General features: G+C 63.6%; 2 protein-coding genes across 2 annotated transcripts; both read right to left on the reverse strand.

The window, feature by feature from the left end:
* DDX41 (DEAD-box helicase 41) lies at nt 1-5,788 on the reverse strand. Its single transcript, XM_069772837.1, has 17 exons — nt 5,696-5,788; nt 5,499-5,597; nt 5,242-5,401; nt 5,084-5,158; nt 4,705-4,765; nt 3,954-4,090; nt 3,622-3,694; nt 3,289-3,442; nt 3,042-3,178; nt 2,676-2,838; nt 2,444-2,575; nt 2,191-2,262; nt 1,815-1,911; nt 1,306-1,455; nt 1,083-1,154; nt 777-887; nt 1-607 (listed from the first exon to the last, which is right to left on the reverse strand). The coding sequence occupies exons 1-17, from the start codon at nt 5,717-5,719 to the stop codon at nt 471-473; spliced, it is 1,854 nt and encodes a 617-aa protein (XP_069628938.1). The 5' UTR covers nt 5,720-5,788; the 3' UTR covers nt 1-470.
* A 182-nt stretch (nt 5,789-5,970) lies between these two features.
* On the reverse strand, nt 5,971-14,719 carry FAM193B (family with sequence similarity 193 member B). The gene is given in 12 exon segments (XM_069772836.1): nt 5,971-6,389; nt 6,491-6,566; nt 6,697-7,732; nt 8,251-8,487; nt 8,900-9,095; nt 10,091-10,505; nt 10,819-11,028; nt 11,224-11,446; nt 12,167-12,406; nt 14,408-14,608; nt 14,610-14,672; nt 14,675-14,719. Coding segments are annotated over 12 exon segments (3,039 nt in total). The 3' UTR covers nt 5,971-6,292.
* Nucleotides 14,720-16,802: the final 2,083 nt, after the last annotated feature.

Raw genomic sequence — 16,802 nt, forward strand, 5'->3', positions numbered from 1 at the left:
AGAGTGTGTTTGGGGGATACGGCAACAGCCACCAGCTGAGGATGCACAAAACCAGGTAAGGGGGACAGTCCTGGAGGAATCAAGGGGCTTTGGAGAGGAGCGACGTAAGACCCTGGCTGCACCACTGCGGCTGGCTGGCAGACGCAGCAGGCAGCCGGCCACAGACCAGTCACTCCACCTGGGGCTTCCTCCTCCCCTCAGGCACCGCTACCTGCTTGCCCAATGCGCCGCTGACATAACAGGTTGTTGCAGCATGGCTCCACACATTTCCTCCCAGTTTCCTCCCGGGGCAGGAGCTTCATCAGGCTGAGCTGGCAATAGCTCCGGTGGCCAAAGGCCTGGAAAAGGGGCCACAGCAGTGCAGGACAGGCCCCTCGGCTTAGGAAAGGCGAGGGCAGCTGGGGCGCTGCCCTGGCTGAAAGGGAACCAAGGTCCGCGCAGGGGGAGCGCCGGGCAGCACGCTCCCCAGGCTAGAAATCCATAGAGCTGTGGGCCAGGTAGTCCTTGCGGCCGATGTTGCTGACTTGCTTGGTCTGCATTGCCTCCAGCTTGGGGCAGTCAGTGATGCGATGGCCCAGGCCGCCGCAGAAGGCGCAGCCCCGCTCGCCTGCAATGGGAGGGATGAGGTCAGGGGAAGTTGTGCCACGCTTGCCCACATGGCCAGGCAACGACAGCCCTGAGGCAGCCCTGGCAGGCCGGAGCAACGGGACCTGTCTGCAGCGCAGGTCTCCCAGCAGCCCTGCGGGAGGTCCCTGGGCCGGCCAGGGGTCTCTCACCTCCAATGTCCAGCATGGTCTCATCCCCGCAGTGCAGCACCTGGAGCACAGGTGGCACCTTCTGCTTCGCCTCCAGGAGCAGGGCCTTCAGGTCCATCAGCACCGACTCATCTGGGGACAGAGACATGGATCAGACGCAGCCCAAGCAGCGGTGGGGGGCACTGCCCCATGCCACCATCTCCCCTCCTTGGGCCAACACGACTCGTCCCTGCTTGTGCGGGATCACCCCCCTTGCCAAGGCAGAGGCAACTCCATCGCCCAGCTGCCTCCTACAGCCGCAGCCCCGAGCCCCGCGCTGTTTCTTACCGCAGGCCTTGTTGATGAAGGTGGTGGCAATGCCAGTGTTGCCAGAACGGCCTGTACGCCCGATACGGTGAACTGTGGAGAAAGAGACAGGATCAGGCCTGGGTGAATAGAATGTGACAGACCACCCCTGACCCCAGCCACCGCAGAGACAAGCGCAAAGCCTTGCTGGCCTGCACACACCCCGCCGTGCCCTCGCTGGTCCCCCATGGGGCCCAGTCCCCACCATAGTTCTCAATCTCCTCCGGCATGTCGTAGTTGATGACGTGCTGGATGGCTGGGAAGTCCAGGCCCTTGGAAGCGACATCAGTGGCAACCAGGACATCCTTCTTCCCATCCCGGAAGGCCTCAATGGCTTTTGTCCGTTCTTCCTGATCTGCAAAGGCCCAGCAGAGAAGATCAGCAAGGGCAGAGCTCCCAGTCCTACCTCTTGCAGCAACTGCTATGGCCTCAGAGCCAAGCATCGCTCAACCGGGACTCCCTCAGTAGGGAGGACCTACACAGCCTTTCCCCAAATAAAGGAGCAGAGGGATCTCTAGGTCCCATAGGGACCTGCGCTGTACTTATGCCTGCTACATACAACGTGGCATTCGTTCCTGACACTGCCACAGCCCTTCCTCACACCATCACAAACTGCTGCATGCTGGGACCTCCCGTGGCCACGTACGACCCTGGCAGGAGCGGGGTCAGGTAGGGCCACACCGCAGCTTAGGCCTCCCCGAGACCCTCACTGACCTTTCCCTCCATGGATGGCCACAGCTTCCACACCCTTGAGCAGCAGGTACTCATGGATCGCATCGACATCCGCCTTTTTCTCTGCAAAGATCAGCACCTGCGGCAGCACAGACATGATGGAAGAGCTGCCTTTCTGCAGGCTGGCACCAGCACAATCCCCAAGAAACCCATTCCCTCTTGCTGAGCAGAGCACACAACAGCTCTCGGCCCAGGACCTGCTCATATGTGGAGCACAACTCACTCGCACGCCTAACCCCCGCCCATGGCAGAACTCTGCAGCATCAGAGCCCCGTCCCCATTGCCAGCTCCACCCATGCCCCGGGGCTGCAGTGTGCCGGCACTGCTCCCAGCCATGCTGCCAGAGCGCACTACTCACGGGTGGTGGGGTCTTCTGCAGGCACTCAAGGAGGTACACCATCTTGGCCTCCTCTTTCACGTACTCCACTTCCTAGGAACAAGCACAGATATAAGTCTGGCAGGCAGCAGAGAAATTGCCATTGCCTGGCACCCCTTAACCTCTTAGGAAGGAGGGCCACGAACCTCAGCTCCCTGACAAGGAATGCACCAAGTGCCCTCATGAACAGTACTGGCCTCCCACACAGGCATGGGGGAGCTCCCAACTACCTCACCTGCACAACATCCAGGCTGGCAGCACCCGCTCGCCCAACGTTAATGGTGATGGGCTTCACCAGGGCACTCTTGGCAAAGTTCTGGATCTTCTTGGGCATTGTGGCACTGAAGAGAAGGGTTTGCCGCTGGCCCTGCGCAGGGAACACAGCATGGGCAAGGATTAAGCACTCACCCAGCCAGGTGGGTGCAGGGATTGAGCTTCAGGGTGCTCATATCATACCAGCTCAGTACCTTGAAGTAGGAGAAGATGGTACGGATGTCCCCCTCAAAGCCCATATCGATCATCCTGTCAGCCTCATCCAAGGCCAAGTAACGGCAGATGTCCAGGCTCACCATCTTCTTCTGCAGCAGGTCCATCAGGCGGCCAGGGGTTGCCACCATCATGTGTACACCACTGTGGGATGAGCGAAGGCCACAGTCAGGCACTCGGATTCCTGCCCCACACAGTGACACATAGGGAAGGTAACACCTGCTTGGCACATCACCTTTGCACCCACACCTTCCTGAAGCCACCTAGCCAGGGTGCCACCCCTTAGTCCCCTGCCAGAAACCAGAGCACAGCTCCAGCCCCACAAACCGTCCCCCAGAAGGTCTTACTGTTTGATTGTCTCCATCTGCTCCTTGACAGACATGCCCCCGATGCAGAGGGCACAGCGCAGCGGGGGCAGGCCATCCTCCTGCAGCAGGCGACAGTAGTACTCAATAATGCCGTGGGTCTGCCGGGCCAGCTCCCGCTGCAGAGAAAAACATACATTCCTACACATCCATGCAGGGAGGATCTGGGATAGCCACTGAACGTCAATAAAAGTTTCCTCCCACACGTCACCACACCCCCAACACTCACCGAGGGACAGATGATGAGTCCATAGGGTCCCTCTCGCTTGGAAAACGGCAGCCTCTTCTCCTGCTCCAGGCAGAACATGATCACTGGGAGGGTGAACACCAAGGTCTTCCCAGAGCCAGTGAATGCAATGCCAATCATGTCCCTTCCTGAGAGGCTGGCAGAGAAATGAGGCTGATGGTAAGGAGGAGCATCACGGAACAGCTCAAACCTCCAGGGCTGAGCAAGGTGACAGGGGGCATCTGTCACCAGGGAAGAGCACCCGGTTCACACCACTGGGTGGGCTGTAGGGAGCAACCACCCCCATCCACTCTGCGACGGGGACAGAGCACTCACATCGTGGGGATGCCTTGGATCTGTATGGGTGTTGGCTGCTGGATTCCTTTTTTCTTCAGGCCCCTCAGGATAGCTGTCAGAGAACAAGGGACATATGTGTTCATGACCTGAAGTCGTCCCCTTCTTTCCCTCCTACTCAGGTCCCAGCAGCAGCTCTTCCACCAGTGACAAACACCTCTCGGGCCAGCAGTTAGGTGACACAGCCACTGTTGGGAATTTAAGCTATGACCCCACTAACATGAAGCATTAAAGATCTGACAGCTTCACTCACTGATGCAAATTTCCCAGGAAAATGCTGTCCCCCACCCTACCAGGCTCCTCTCCCAGCCCACCTGCTGGGAACTTCATCTCCTTGAAGCTCTTGATGGGGGGTGGGATGCCTTCCCCCTCCACCAGGATGTGGTACTTCTTGCGCACGCGATCGTGCCGTGCCTCTGACATGCCCAGGATGTAACGAGGTGCTCTCCAGCTGCGAAGGCAACAGAGAAAGGTTGTGGTGCAGAATGAGGCTGGGGCTCCAGAGCCACAGCCCCCACAGAGGCCCAGGGGAACCCCCTGTCGGGCTCTGATATCCCACCAGAGAAAACAGGTAACCCCTAGGGGCTTTGTGGTATGAGCAAGGGAGCAGATCCAAGCCAGTTCCATGCATTAAAACATTTCCCCAAAGCCTGAAGAAGTCCTAAGCTAACAGCTGAGAACAGTCTATGGACAGCGGATGGAACATGACAAACATCTTTTGGACACATCTCGATCACCTCTCTGACGTTGCCTTGAGCAGCACTGGCTCTGTAGGCTCCCCCAGTCCCTTCCTCTAGCTTAGTCACCTCCAAGATCCGAAGTTCTTCTCAAGTCTTCAAGTTTAGCATAAATGCACTCTAGCAAATTTTAACTATATAAAACAACATCTATGGTGACTCAAGTACCTTCAATCTTACACACAGCAGTAAGAAGCCAAGCAGCGGAACAAGAGCAATGCCAGTGGCCGCAGAGCAGTGCTCCTGTGAGGCTGCACGGCTTCTAGTTCTCTTCAGGCGTGAGGAAGCAATGCTTTCAAAAAGACAACCTCTGTACTGTGAAACACACCTGGTTTTAATTGGATCATCGTAGGTGATGCCCTTTGCCATCTCCTTCACTGACATCAAAGCTGCAAAAACAAAGCTGACAAGGTCAGTGCAAACTCTCCATGTCCAGGCGGCACGTAACTTCAGCAGAGAACTACTTGGGTAAACAGTTTGGGAGACCAGGCCCGGAGACAGAGGAGGAAAAACAGCACCCCTGACAGCCCCTCTGGGTACAGGAACACCAAGTGCCACAGCGACGTCTCAGCTAAGCCGGGCAGTCGGATGCTGACTGAAGGAAACCATTGTGATCTGTCCGGTCCCGGGTGTGAACACCCAAGTGTTGCAAGGCTGCCCTGACAGCTCTGGAGACAGGTCTGAGACACAGAGCTCCCACCACTCACCTCTGCCCTCTGCCACACTCTCCAGGATCTTCTCTTCCTCCTTCAGCTGCTTCTCCTTGGCTGACTCCTTCCGAGCTGTGGGGAAAGTCAGGAAAACAGTGAGGAGGTTTCAGTCCCTCCCAAAAGCCACCTGGCCCTACCGCCAGCCGCTCCCGTACCTTCCGCCTTCTCTTTGAGGTGCTGGTGCTGGTCCAGGAGGCTGATGTTGGACTGGGGCCCCAGGGGGATGTCATCCTCGTCGCCCCGCTGCTCGCTCCCGCTGTCCCGCTGCTCCTCCTCTGACACCACCTTCCGCCGCATCTGCAGCAACTTCTGCAGCTGGAAGGAAGCGGGTCGAGGCGGAGTAAGAGGCCCCGAGTCGGGAGGGACGCTTACAGCCCTCCCCCGGCAGCGCCGGGCCCCGTTACCCCCTTACCATCTGCTGCTTGCGCTGCTTGACGGGCACGTAGGGCACATAGTCGTCATCTTCCTCCCCGGAGAGGTCGGACGTCTCCGCCGCCTCCTCCCGCTGCCTCTGTGGGGAGACGCGAGGTGAGGCCGGTCCGGGACGGTACCGGCCCCGCCCGGCCCCACCAGGGCTGTCGGTACCGGCCAGACTGGGCCCGGCCCTACCTTCCTGTCAGTCCCGGCTTCCATGGCGCCGTCTCCCCGCAACAGCCGCGCCGCCCCGGATGTAAATCCCGCGCGCCGGAAATGACGGCTGGAGGGACGGGCGCCGTCACCCAGCAACCCGGCAGAGCGCGCCCCGCCCACGCGGCGGGAGCGGAGCCGGGGCCCGACGGGTCGCCCCGATGGCCAGACTTGCGCAGAACGCGCACGGCGCCGGCGCCCCGCCTCCTCGCCCCCCCCCCGCCCCCGGGCGCGGCAGAAAACAGCAGACAGCGGGGTTTAAATAAAATAAAAAATTAAAAAGTTCTTTATTGGGTCCAGCACGGTCCTTCCCCGCGGCGCAGGGAGCCGGGCGCCCGCGGAGAGGGGGACGGGACGGCCGGGGTCACCCCGCAGCGGGGAGGGGGGTGGGGGGGAAGGGGGTCAGGAGGAAGATGGGGGGAGCCCCGGGGGTCCCCGCGGGGCAGGAGAGCACCGGGGCCCCCCCCGCAGAGGAGGGGACCCCACCGAGGCGAGGCGGGGGCCCGCGGGGCGGGGCGGGGGGCACAGTGAGGAGAGGCGAGCGGCGGGTGGGTGGGGGGCAGCCCACCCCCCCGCACCTCACTGGGCTGCGCTGGAAGTGGTTTTCTTCAGGGTGAAGTTGGTCCAGTTCACCGCCACCTTCTGCCGCGTCTGCTTGGCCGAGTCCAGGCAGAACCTGGCAGGGAGAGGAGAGCCCCGGTCGGCCACCAGCCCCTCTGCCCACCTGCCCCCTCCCCGGGCTGGGCTTGGCCCCCCCCGGGGCTGCCCCCTCCTCACCTCTTGAAATACTCCACTTCTCTGTCAGTCTCGTCCATCTCTGCCCCGTCCAGGTCCTTGGGCAGGAACACGTCATCTGGCAAAGCAGAGGGGCAGGGAGAGGGTCAGCACTGCCGGACGGGCAGGGGGCTAGCAGCTGGCAGGGCGGAGGGGAGGAAGGGGCCACCGCAAAGATGGCGGCATAGAGCGGCACTCCCAGCACTCACCGATCGAGGTACTGGATTTCTCCACCTTGTTCCGGCTCTTCCTGCTCTTGCCCTTGGGCTGGGGTGAGCCCCCCAGGGCAGGGGGGGCAGGCAGCTGCCGGTCCCCTGCAGCCACGGCAGGCGGCTGCTGCTGCGGCTGCGCTGGCTCCGGCAGCTCCGCTTTGCCCTCTCCCCTCCGGCCTTTCCACTCGCCGATTCTCTCCTTCTCCAGCCTGCCGCCACCGCTGCAGCCCCAGGGCTGCCCCTTCCCGCTCTCCCCCAGCTCGGCACAGCCGGCCGCCCGCTGCGGCTCCGGGGCGCCGGCTTTAGAAGGGTGCTTGGTTCCCAGCACCTGCCCCTTCACACCAGGGCTCTCCAGCCGGGCCTGGCCACCGGGTCCCGCGGCAGCGCCCTCCCCTTTCTTCGCCTGCCCGCTCTGCCGCTTGTTCTTCCGTTGCCGGCTCCCCGCGGGCACCGGCTCCAGTGGCTCTGGCCCCTTGGCCTGCGGTCCCTCCTTGGGCTCCGGGCTCAGCCCGCTGCCGTCTGCAGCAGAGTCCGCAGCCTTGGACTGCACCCAGATCATGCGGGAGAGGCTGGGCACAGCGCTGAGGCGCTTCACCACACCGTTCTCGGCCGCCGGGGCTGGTGGCGGCTCCCCAGGCCCCTCGCCCCATCGGGGGCCCAGCTCACTCCGCAGCAGTGCGTGGTTCTTGGCGGGGCCTAGGCTGAGCGGGGCCAGAGCCAGGTCTATGTCCTGCAGGTCAGAGGAGCCATTGAGGTGGGAGAGCAGGTTCTTCTGCTCCAGGACAGCTGCCTTCTTGGGGAAGTCATTGACGTCCAGGTTGAGGTCGTAGACGCTGAAGCTGGCCCGGATGGAGTCCTTGATGGTGTTCTTGATCTCCTGCAGCCGGCTGCTGAGGAAGCTGTTCACCCGCTCCAGCTCCAGCTCCGGCCACTCCAGCAGCTTCTCCTCAGCCGGCTCCCTGGCCTGGCTGGCTGCAGGGGTGCGCTCTGCCCGCTTCTGGGCCTCTGCCTCCAGCTGGGCTTTCTCCTTCTCCTGCAACACAGGTGCCATGAGGATCAGGTGGCCTGGGCCACAGAGTCACAGGCACAGGCCACGCAGCTAGCCTTGCACCAGCTTTGTCAGGCAGCAAACCCAAGGGCTGGCGCTCAGCACGGACACCCCATGTCCTCCACAGGCACTGCAACAGCTACCACGCTGCACACCAGACACTGCTCTGGGCACAAGGCACCAGCATGAGCCATCACGGCACTGCCTCTCCCCACCACAAATGCATGGCGTTTGTCAGAGACACGGTACGGAGCAGATAGGACAGCGCAGCCCAAAGCGCCCAGGAGGGCTGGGCCACCCTTTGCAGGAACAGAGGAAGGGGAAGCCCTGCACAGAGACAGGCATTGCTGTCACCTCAGGTGAGAGGGCAGCAAAGGACACAGAGCTCAAGAAACCAAATAGACATGACGGAGAGAAGGCAAAGCCCTTCAAGGGGCACAGTCTTGTCCTGACCACCCTCCTGCAGACTGCCCCAGGCAGCGCTTCCCTCTGCCCAGCCTCACCTTCTTCTTCTGCTTGTGTCGCGCCCGCTTGGCTGCCTTGGCACTGTTCAAGGGCTTGGGCTCTGTACTGTTGATGTAGTCCAGCAGCTCGTCCACGTTGCGGTGGTCCACAGCGGGCTCTCCTGAGCTGCTGTTGTGCCCTAGTTTCTGCGGCAGCTCCTCTTTCCTCTTGGTGAGGCGCGAACGCAGCTTCTCCCGGATCTCAGCGTAGTTGCGGCTCGTGGGAGCGGCCGGGGGCTGCAGGAAGCAAGCACTGTCAGCCGGGCAGGCGCTCGAAGCCAGCGTGACGCGCAGGCAGCCCTGGCTCCCACACCAGTCCCCCGCCGACCTCCCCAACCGCTCCCTCCCCCGAGATCTCAGTAAGACGAGTCGGCACAGCCCCTGCTGAAGTCTTCCACCACAAAGCCACAGGGTTTGGCTTGGCTGCACCAAGCCCCAGGGCTGGGCAGGCAGCTGTGAGTCGGGAGCAAAGGGACCAGCAGGCTAATGAGGCAGGTTGGAAACAAAGTGGGGGATGCACACACCCATGGAGAAACAGCCGTGGCCAGACCTGCCCACCTCCGCACTCTCAGCACACGGACCATGTAACGTCTCACCGCAGAGCAGAGCGCAAGGACCAGGGGTGGCTGCAGACCAGCCCCTCACTCACCGCGTTGTGGCCGAAGAACTCACAGTAGCAGCAGTCGCAGAACTTCCCGTCTTTCTGGTTGGTGGAGGAGGAGGTGCAGGAACTGCGCTCCGAGCTGCTGTCCTCGTCCTCCCCGAGCCCCTCGTCTGCCTCGCATGGCTGCGGCGGGTGGCAACTGGTACCGTTTGGGAATTTGTGCCCTTTGCAAGAGGGATCCCTGAGGAGAAGGGGAGAAGCGCCAGAGGTGAGCGGGAGCCAGGGGGTCTCAAAAATTGCCCCACACTACATGTGTAGGAACACCCCTCCCAGGGCAGCCTGTGCCCGAGCAGAAGGATTTGCAGGGCAGACAAACCCCCTCCCCTGCATCCTCCTCCTCTGGGGGAGATGCCAGAGGAGCCCACAGCAGAAGACATCTGTAGCTCCTCGCCCCCCAGGGCCTCTGGCAGGCAGGAGGCTGGCGCACCAGAGCTCCAGAAAGCAGTGTCCCTCTGCCAGGCCACAAGCTGATTCCAGGACAGGGAGCGGTACTCACTGGGGGCAGCAGGTAGCACAGGTGAGAAACGCTGGAACTGCATGCAGCTGCCAGACATCCCCACGTGCAGGCAGGCCCGGCTCCCACAGGCACAGACTACCCAGCTCAGAGACAGGGAGGCCAGGGCACGGCCCACAGCGCCATTCCTCGAGCTCCAGCTCGGGACCTGGCTGGCCCTCCGCAGGGAGCGCTAATCAGCGGAGAGGAACCAGCACCCGTGACTCAGCGTGCTCTCTTCCAGGGCACAGGCAGCCCAGAGAGGGCCAGGGGAGCAGGCGAGCAGAACAAGTCCACAGGCTTCATCTTCTCGAGGACCTTTGCTCAGTGCCACAGCTGCCCGACGGGTCTCACTGACAAAGGTCCTGTTGGCCAACAGCAGGTTGACCGGGTGGTTCCTTTGGGTCTTTTAGCTGGAGGAGGAGCAAGCACAGTCTCTTCTGCACCACAGTACTAAAGGACAACCGCAGGGAGAAGACACGTGGGGAGAAAAAGAGCTCAACCCTCAGAGACCAGGGGTCTGCAGCAGCGGAACTGGCCCACAAACACAGCGGCTCTCTGCACCACCACGCCAGGGCAGCCGGTCCCTCCGCAGGGAAAAGCACATCCACGGGCAGGGGTGGGAGAAAGGGTGCGTTGCCCAGCGAGGACAGGCTGGAAGCAGGCAGGGCTCCTCTACTCACCTGTTCGTGCTGGGCAGCTGGTGGGAGGCGGGAGGAGGGATGAGCGAAGTACTGCAGTGCCCATTGCAGGGATGAGTGCAGCCCGAGAGTGGAGGCGGCATCTTCAGCAGCGGCACATTGGCAGGGGGCAGGTGAGGGCTCTTACACGACCCTGGGCTGTGTGAGACCGCACCAGTGGGAGGGGACTCGGACGCTGACTTTGGGGCTGCCACCTGCGTGCTGGGCGCAGGGAAGAGTGCAGCCTGTGGGGAGGTGCCCAGCGGGATGTGGGGCGGGGAGCCGAAGGGCCCCGAATGGGCAGGCGTCTGCTTGGAGGGGATCAGCGCTGGCGGCTGGGAGGGGAGGCCCGTGGGACTGTTGGGAGGAGCAGTGAGGTCCGAGTGCTGATGATGCTCTGAGGAGTGGAAGGCCTCACCTGCAGAGGAGCAGGAGCAGAGACAGTCAGACACCAGCTGTCCCACGTGGGCCAGGGCCAGGCTTGGAGCCACCCACCACCTCTGCATGGGCTGCTTCTCCACAGGACAAATGCTGCCTCCCCCCCAGGCAGCAGGGCACTCGGGCTAGAAGCCACCCCTGCAAGCAAGGGGCCTCAGCGGCATCTCATCTCCCCTGCAGGATTCAGCCCTGCCCCAGGGAGAGCAGAGTAAGGGGAAAGGCACTGGGGCAGTGAGGGCCACGTGGAGCAGTGGGCCAGGAGGATAAGGCCAGCCCTGCCCCTGGGCACGCACCTGGCGGGGTGGCCCTCCGGCACATGCTTTTGAACTGCTTCGGCAGCGTCTTGCAAAAGTCAAGTGAGGTAGGCAGAGGTGAGCCCGGGGCGGCGCTGCTGGAGGTGGGGGAGGCTGCGTGGCTGTAGGGACAGGCCTTGAGCCCCGGCGCCATGGCAGACACCTGGCTGGCGCACTCCGGAGAGAGAGCGAGGCTGGGGTGCTTGTCACCTGGAAGGAAAGTGGAGCTAGGGCCAGCTCCCAGCACCCTCTGCCTTTGCAGGGATCCAGCCATCCTGCTGGCACTGGCATTCAGAGGCCCAGCCTGCCCATCCCTGCCCACCAGCTGGGTGCCCAAAAGGAAACCACCTAAGCCAAGGACTGGGCAGAAAGTCCTGCTCAACCCCACGGCTGGCTTCAACTCACCTAGTGCAGCAGGGGGGGCCCCGAGGGGGCTGCCCTGTGCGGCCCCGTTGGTGTGCTGGGAGTTCCAGAGGCCCGAGAGCTTGTGAGCAGACAAGAAAGAGCTGGGGTCCCAGTCCCCTGAGTTCCCGTGGCACGAGGAAGAGGAGGAGGAGGAGGAGGAGGAAGAGGAGTGGGAGCCACCCCCACAAGACTGCGACTTGCAGGATGTGTGCGATAACGAGACCTGGCAAGGAAAACAGAGTGAAGCAGCAGCAGGCTGGGAGGGGAGGCCTTTGGCCCCAGGGCATTGGCACAGAGACCCCCTCCACTGCCCTGAGGCAGTGGCTCAGCACATGAGAGCCGCTCCTGTCACTGTCTTGGGGGTGGCAACCAGCCCATCCGTCCAACAGAACACAGCCTGGCTCCCAGAGCCCCCACCAGCATGGCCGGGCTGTGCCAAGGGCCACACACCTGCTCCGGTCCCGCTCAGACCAGGCCAGGGTTAAATAAAGCCAAGCAGGAGGGAAATTCTCTTCCCCCGAGCTCCATGCATGGGCAAGCACTTGCCCTGGCACATGCTGCCGCTCCGAGGAGACCTGTGTAACGGCAGGGAGCAGCCTTGGGGCCAGTGGGGACGTGGCACAATGCACAGTGGAGCAGGGCTGGCAGAGAAGCAGCAACACTGCCAGCCTTGCCAGGCAGGCAGCTCCAACCCAACACAGGTTGCTGAACAAGCCTCTGCAGCACCACACTCTGCCCTACCACAGTCGCTCTCCGAGGAGCCAGCAGCAGCCCTGGGGAGAGCAGCATGGCTGTAGAGAGCAGCAAGGCTGGGATGTCTGAGGTGCTCATCTCTGAGTGAGGAGGGGACCTGCACACCCAGCCAGTGTCACAGGGCGGTCAACGCCACGGTCCTGGGAGCTACAGCTCTGGCTTTTCCAACCCCAGCTCTGTAACCACTTACCGCCAGGGCCTGCTCCTGCACCGCCCGCCGCTCTTCCTCCTCCACGCTCTTCCGGCAGCTCTGGCAGATCCACAGTGGCATTTCTCCCAAGAGGTTCTGCACAAGCGTTGGCACGAAGTCTGGTGGCAGCCTCTCGCCTGGGGAAACCAGCCCATTGTGGGACGGCCCTCCCCAGTCCTTGCGCTCCCGGTGACAGAGCAGGCAGCACGTCTGCACTGACTGGTTGGCGGTGGGCAGCACCTGCAAAAGGACACACAGACGATGAGTCACCCCAGGTGTGATCTGCCACACAGCAGGGCAACAGGTCGGCGCAGGTGCAGGGCAGATGAGGCAGCAAATGAGACCTTGGGACACTGACACCAAACCAGAGAATTTCTTGTAGGCCACATGTGGGATTGCACCTTCTCCCACTGGAGGAGAGCAGCCTCAGGCTGCCCACCTGCTGCCAGCCTGCCATGTGCCAGCTGAGAGCATTCCGGACCCTTGGGAAGATCACACTGTGCTAAAGAGCCAGCCCCACCACCAAGCAAGGCTGGGAGGCCACTAGCAACTCCCATTATCACCTCTGGTACAGTGGGACCAAGGGGACTCGCAAAGCAAAGCGAGACCCATAGAAATCGCCACACAAGGATACGAAGAGGGGTCTGGCAGCCACAACCCTCCCTCCTTGCCTGTCGCAGACCCCCCACTGCGTTACCAGAAAGCCCCAGGCCCTTCCGCCCGCCTCTTTGTTCTGCGCAGCCGGCGGCGCAGATGCGCCGGGGTGGGGTGCAGCCCCCGGCGCTGCTTCAAGCTCTCCCCTTACAGGGCAGCCAGGTTGGGGCTCCCTGCCCAGTGCTGCAGCAGTAGCCGGGCCACAGCCTGCGGGCTCACCAGAGGCCTGACAGCCGTGACAAACCCAGCGTGGCGCGGGCAAGGGGGCCCCCATTGTCTGCCGCCACAGCGGGGCCCCACAACAATGAGCCGCACATTGAACTGCTGCTGCGAAACAGATGGCGTCTCCCAGGCTCAAGGTGAAGCAAAGGTCAGAGGCCAAGGAGAGCGGGGGGGGGGGGGGGGGGGGACACGGACAGCTCCCCTGCCCACCCGCCCAGACAGCCACAGGGAGAAGGGGACTCCCAGGCCAGCCCATGTCTCAGCAGAGGCAGACGCAGCCACCACCGTGCACAGCAGGCAAGAGGACAGCTCTCCCCAACCCACCCAGCGCATCCAGACCTGGGACCCACCCCCGGGCTCCCTGCCCACGACCCAGAGCAGGCAGCAGCAGCCAGGCGCGTCAAGGGATGTCAGGCAGCGAGAGGCGCGGGAGCCAGCCCGCAGCCTGTTTGGCAGATGCTCGAGCCACCTGCCATCACCCTGTGGCAGGGCTGGACCCTCCCGCAAGAAGGAGCTATGAGAACACCCTCTGAAGCACGCCACACCACCCGAGCGAGCACGCCTGTCCCTGAGCCCGGGGCTCTGCCCTCCAGAGCGTACACAGATCTCCCTGCACACAGGGACGGAGTAAGGGGTGCACAGACCCTGGGGCTGGAAGAGCCCTTTGCTCTCATGCTGCTCGTCATGCCAGGGGGAGTAGCATGCAAAGGTGGTGTACAGGCTTGCTGGCTGATCCACCCTCCCCAGGAAAGACAGAGATCAGTTTTCCCTAGCTGCTGAGAGAGATGAGTCCCCAAGATGCTACACACCAGTGGAAGCCCCCAACGCCCCGGCCATCTGCCAGAGGCATCCCAAAGTACCGCTGCAGCTCAACACATCCGCAACCCAAAGCCACAAGCCGGCTCCACCACCCAGCCCAGCAAAAGCCAAGGTCAGGCCCTACCTGCACACCCATCCCTGCCCCACGCCTGCCCCAGGATGCTGTAAAAAGTAGCTCCCGCATCCCAAGCCAGCCAAGCCCCTCAGAGAAGGGCTTAGGCTTCACCTCCCACCTTCCCCGCTCACCTCAGCGTGGCTCCCCACCCCCCCACGCAAAGCGCACCCCAGTAGCGTGCTTCTACCGGGGCTTCCCCACCACCACCCCTGAAGGTGCAGAGGACCCTCCAAAACCGGGAAGAGAGAGATGGGGGGGCATCAGGGCCTCAAGGAGGGGTGCCTCAGGGATGCTCCGAGGCCGGGGTTGGTGCGGGGATGGGGCAGGGCCCGGGGAGGGCCGGAGGCCCCCCCGGGCCCTGCCCCATCCCCGCACCGACTGAAATGCCCTCAGAGACAGCCCCTTCCCCGCCGCAGGGCCTATCCCGGTACCTGAGCGGTGGCTCTGCCGGGCTCCCCGCTGCTGCCCGCCGCCACTACCACCTCAGGCGGGGCGGGCGGTTCCGGCGGCGGCGGCGGTGGAGGGGGAGGAGGACCAGCGTCGGAACCCCCCACCCTCTCACGGCGAGGCCCGGAGCCACCCGCCGCTGTTGCCTTGTTCCGCCTGCGAGTCATGGCGAGCGCGGCCCGCCGCCCGCCGCAGCCAGGACAACAGCCAATATGGCGGCGCGGCCCGTCCGGCCCCTGCCCGGGGGGAAGGAGGGAGGGGAGAAAGGCCCGGCGAGGTGAAGCTGCGGCCGCCATTTTGTGAGAGGGCAGCGACGCGCCACAGAGCGCCACCTGGCGGGGGGGAGGTGGCGGCGCCGTCGCCACCCGCGGCTCCGCGACCCCCCCCCCCCGCTCCCCCGGGTCCTAAAAAGCGCCGGTGCCTTCGGGGCGTCCCAGCCCCAGACACCGCTCCCCCACACCCCAGCCTTGGCACACCGGTACCCCCACCCACACTCCCCACTGCCCCGGCCTTCCTGGGGTTGCAGTACCCCACAATGCACGCGTGGGTTCCAGCCCCTCTGCTCCCCGTCCCCGTGTAACAGAGCTCTGTGGGTACCCTGGGTGCATCCCAGCACTGCAGCGTCCTCAGCCCCACGCACACACCCACATGTGCGTTTGTAGCTCCCCCGCACCTCGGTCCTGGCACACTGGTACCCCCAACCCATTGCAGCTGTGCAGCATGCTGCCCGCTGCCCTGGCCTTCCTGCATGACCCTGGGGTGCACATGCGGCTTTCCAGCCCCTCTGCATCCCATCCCCGTGTAACGATGCTCTCCTGGTACCCTGGATGCATCCTGGCTGTGCAGTGCCGTGCTCAGCACCATGACCCCAGACACATAGCCTTGGACCAACACATGGGTTGCAGCTCCCCTGCACTCCAACCCTGGCACACAGGTACGGCCGCTGCAGCGTGGATGAGCAGCCCACTGCCCCAGCCTTCCCACTGGTGGAAGAACACATGGCACATGTGTGGGTTTCCAGCCCCTCTGCACCCCGTCCCTGTGTAGCAGTGCTCTCCCGGTACCCTGGGTGAGTGCCTCTTGGCTGTGCAGCACCATGCTAAGCACCACAGCATCCTTGGAGCTGCGTGACCATGTCCAGGCAGGGCAAGCCCTACACACTGCACCCCATGCCCTGGTCCCAGCGCAGGGCTCCCCTGCTCCCCCCATGCAGCGCAGTGCAGCCAGGCAGTGCAGTACCCACTGCCCCAGCTTTCCTGCTGCTGCCTGATCCCAGGCTGCCCACGGGAGTCTGCTGCCCCTCTGCGTGGTCCCGGTGCACCAGGTCCCACAGCCCTGGGGTGCCCCCCCCCAAAGAGAGCTGGGGGCCGGCTCAGCCCCTCGCCTCCCTGCCAGCCTCGGTGCCACGCATCACCCCAAAACCCCCCATCGTGGCATTGGTCTGTGTGAGGCCGGGTCTCGCTCCATACCACACCTCAAGTCACCAGAGCTGCCCTCCTTCAGTGGGGCAGAGTGCGGTGCTGGTGACACAGGGATGCGTGGAACGCTTGGCCGCCAAGGAAAACCTGCTGTGCCCCCAAAAATGCTGTGGCAGTGCTGCCCGCAGTTGTGGGACAGGCAGGGCTCCAGGCTCACTGCACGCACAGGGACCCCCAGCCACGGGAGGCAGGACACGCTGCCTGGCCAAAACCAGAGCGGGAGCCCGTGGGGACACGTGGAGCCCCAGCGCTGGGGCCAGCCCCGCACCCGCACCCAGCTGGCTCAGCCTGGGTGCCGCGGGGTCACCGTGACTCAGGAACTTCCTCAAGCCGCGGTGTTGCCACTGTGTTTGTTTAATTGTCCTCGGTGGATATTTTACCTGTGAATCCACCCCATTAGGCTTTCAGCCACCTGAATTATCGGCACCCACATCCTGTGGCAGCAGTGCCAGGCCTGGAGTGGCACAGGAGCAGCCACCTCCTCCAGCATGGCATGAGTGGCTTTCTGTGTCCAGCACCCTGAGCACCCTCCTTGATCCCTCCTTGGCCACTCGGCCCCTTCTGCTCCCGCCGAGGGGCTGCTTTGCCCCCCTCCCACTGCAGCACCCCGCTCTGCACCCCATGCCCTGCACAGCCCATGCAGCAGAGAGCAGACGGGTGCCTCCCCCCAGTGCCCCCCCACCAGCCCGGGGATGCTCGGGGCTAAGAGGGGCTGCAGGGCCGGATCTCGGGGGTGTCCCTGTCCCCGGAAGGTTGGGCCTCGGGGGCTGCGGGGAGAGGGGAACCGGGAGGGAAAAGCCAGGGAACTGGGAGGGCCCGGGCACCGGGAGGGGAGAACCGGCAGCCCCGGGGGTTGCAGCCGGGAATTGGAGCCAGGAACCGAGACGGGGGCGCGGCACCG

Source organism: Haliaeetus albicilla, chromosome 27 (assembly GCF_947461875.1).
Source record: "Haliaeetus albicilla chromosome 27, bHalAlb1.1, whole genome shotgun sequence".
Classification (NCBI taxonomy): domain Eukaryota; kingdom Metazoa; phylum Chordata; class Aves; order Accipitriformes; family Accipitridae; genus Haliaeetus; species Haliaeetus albicilla.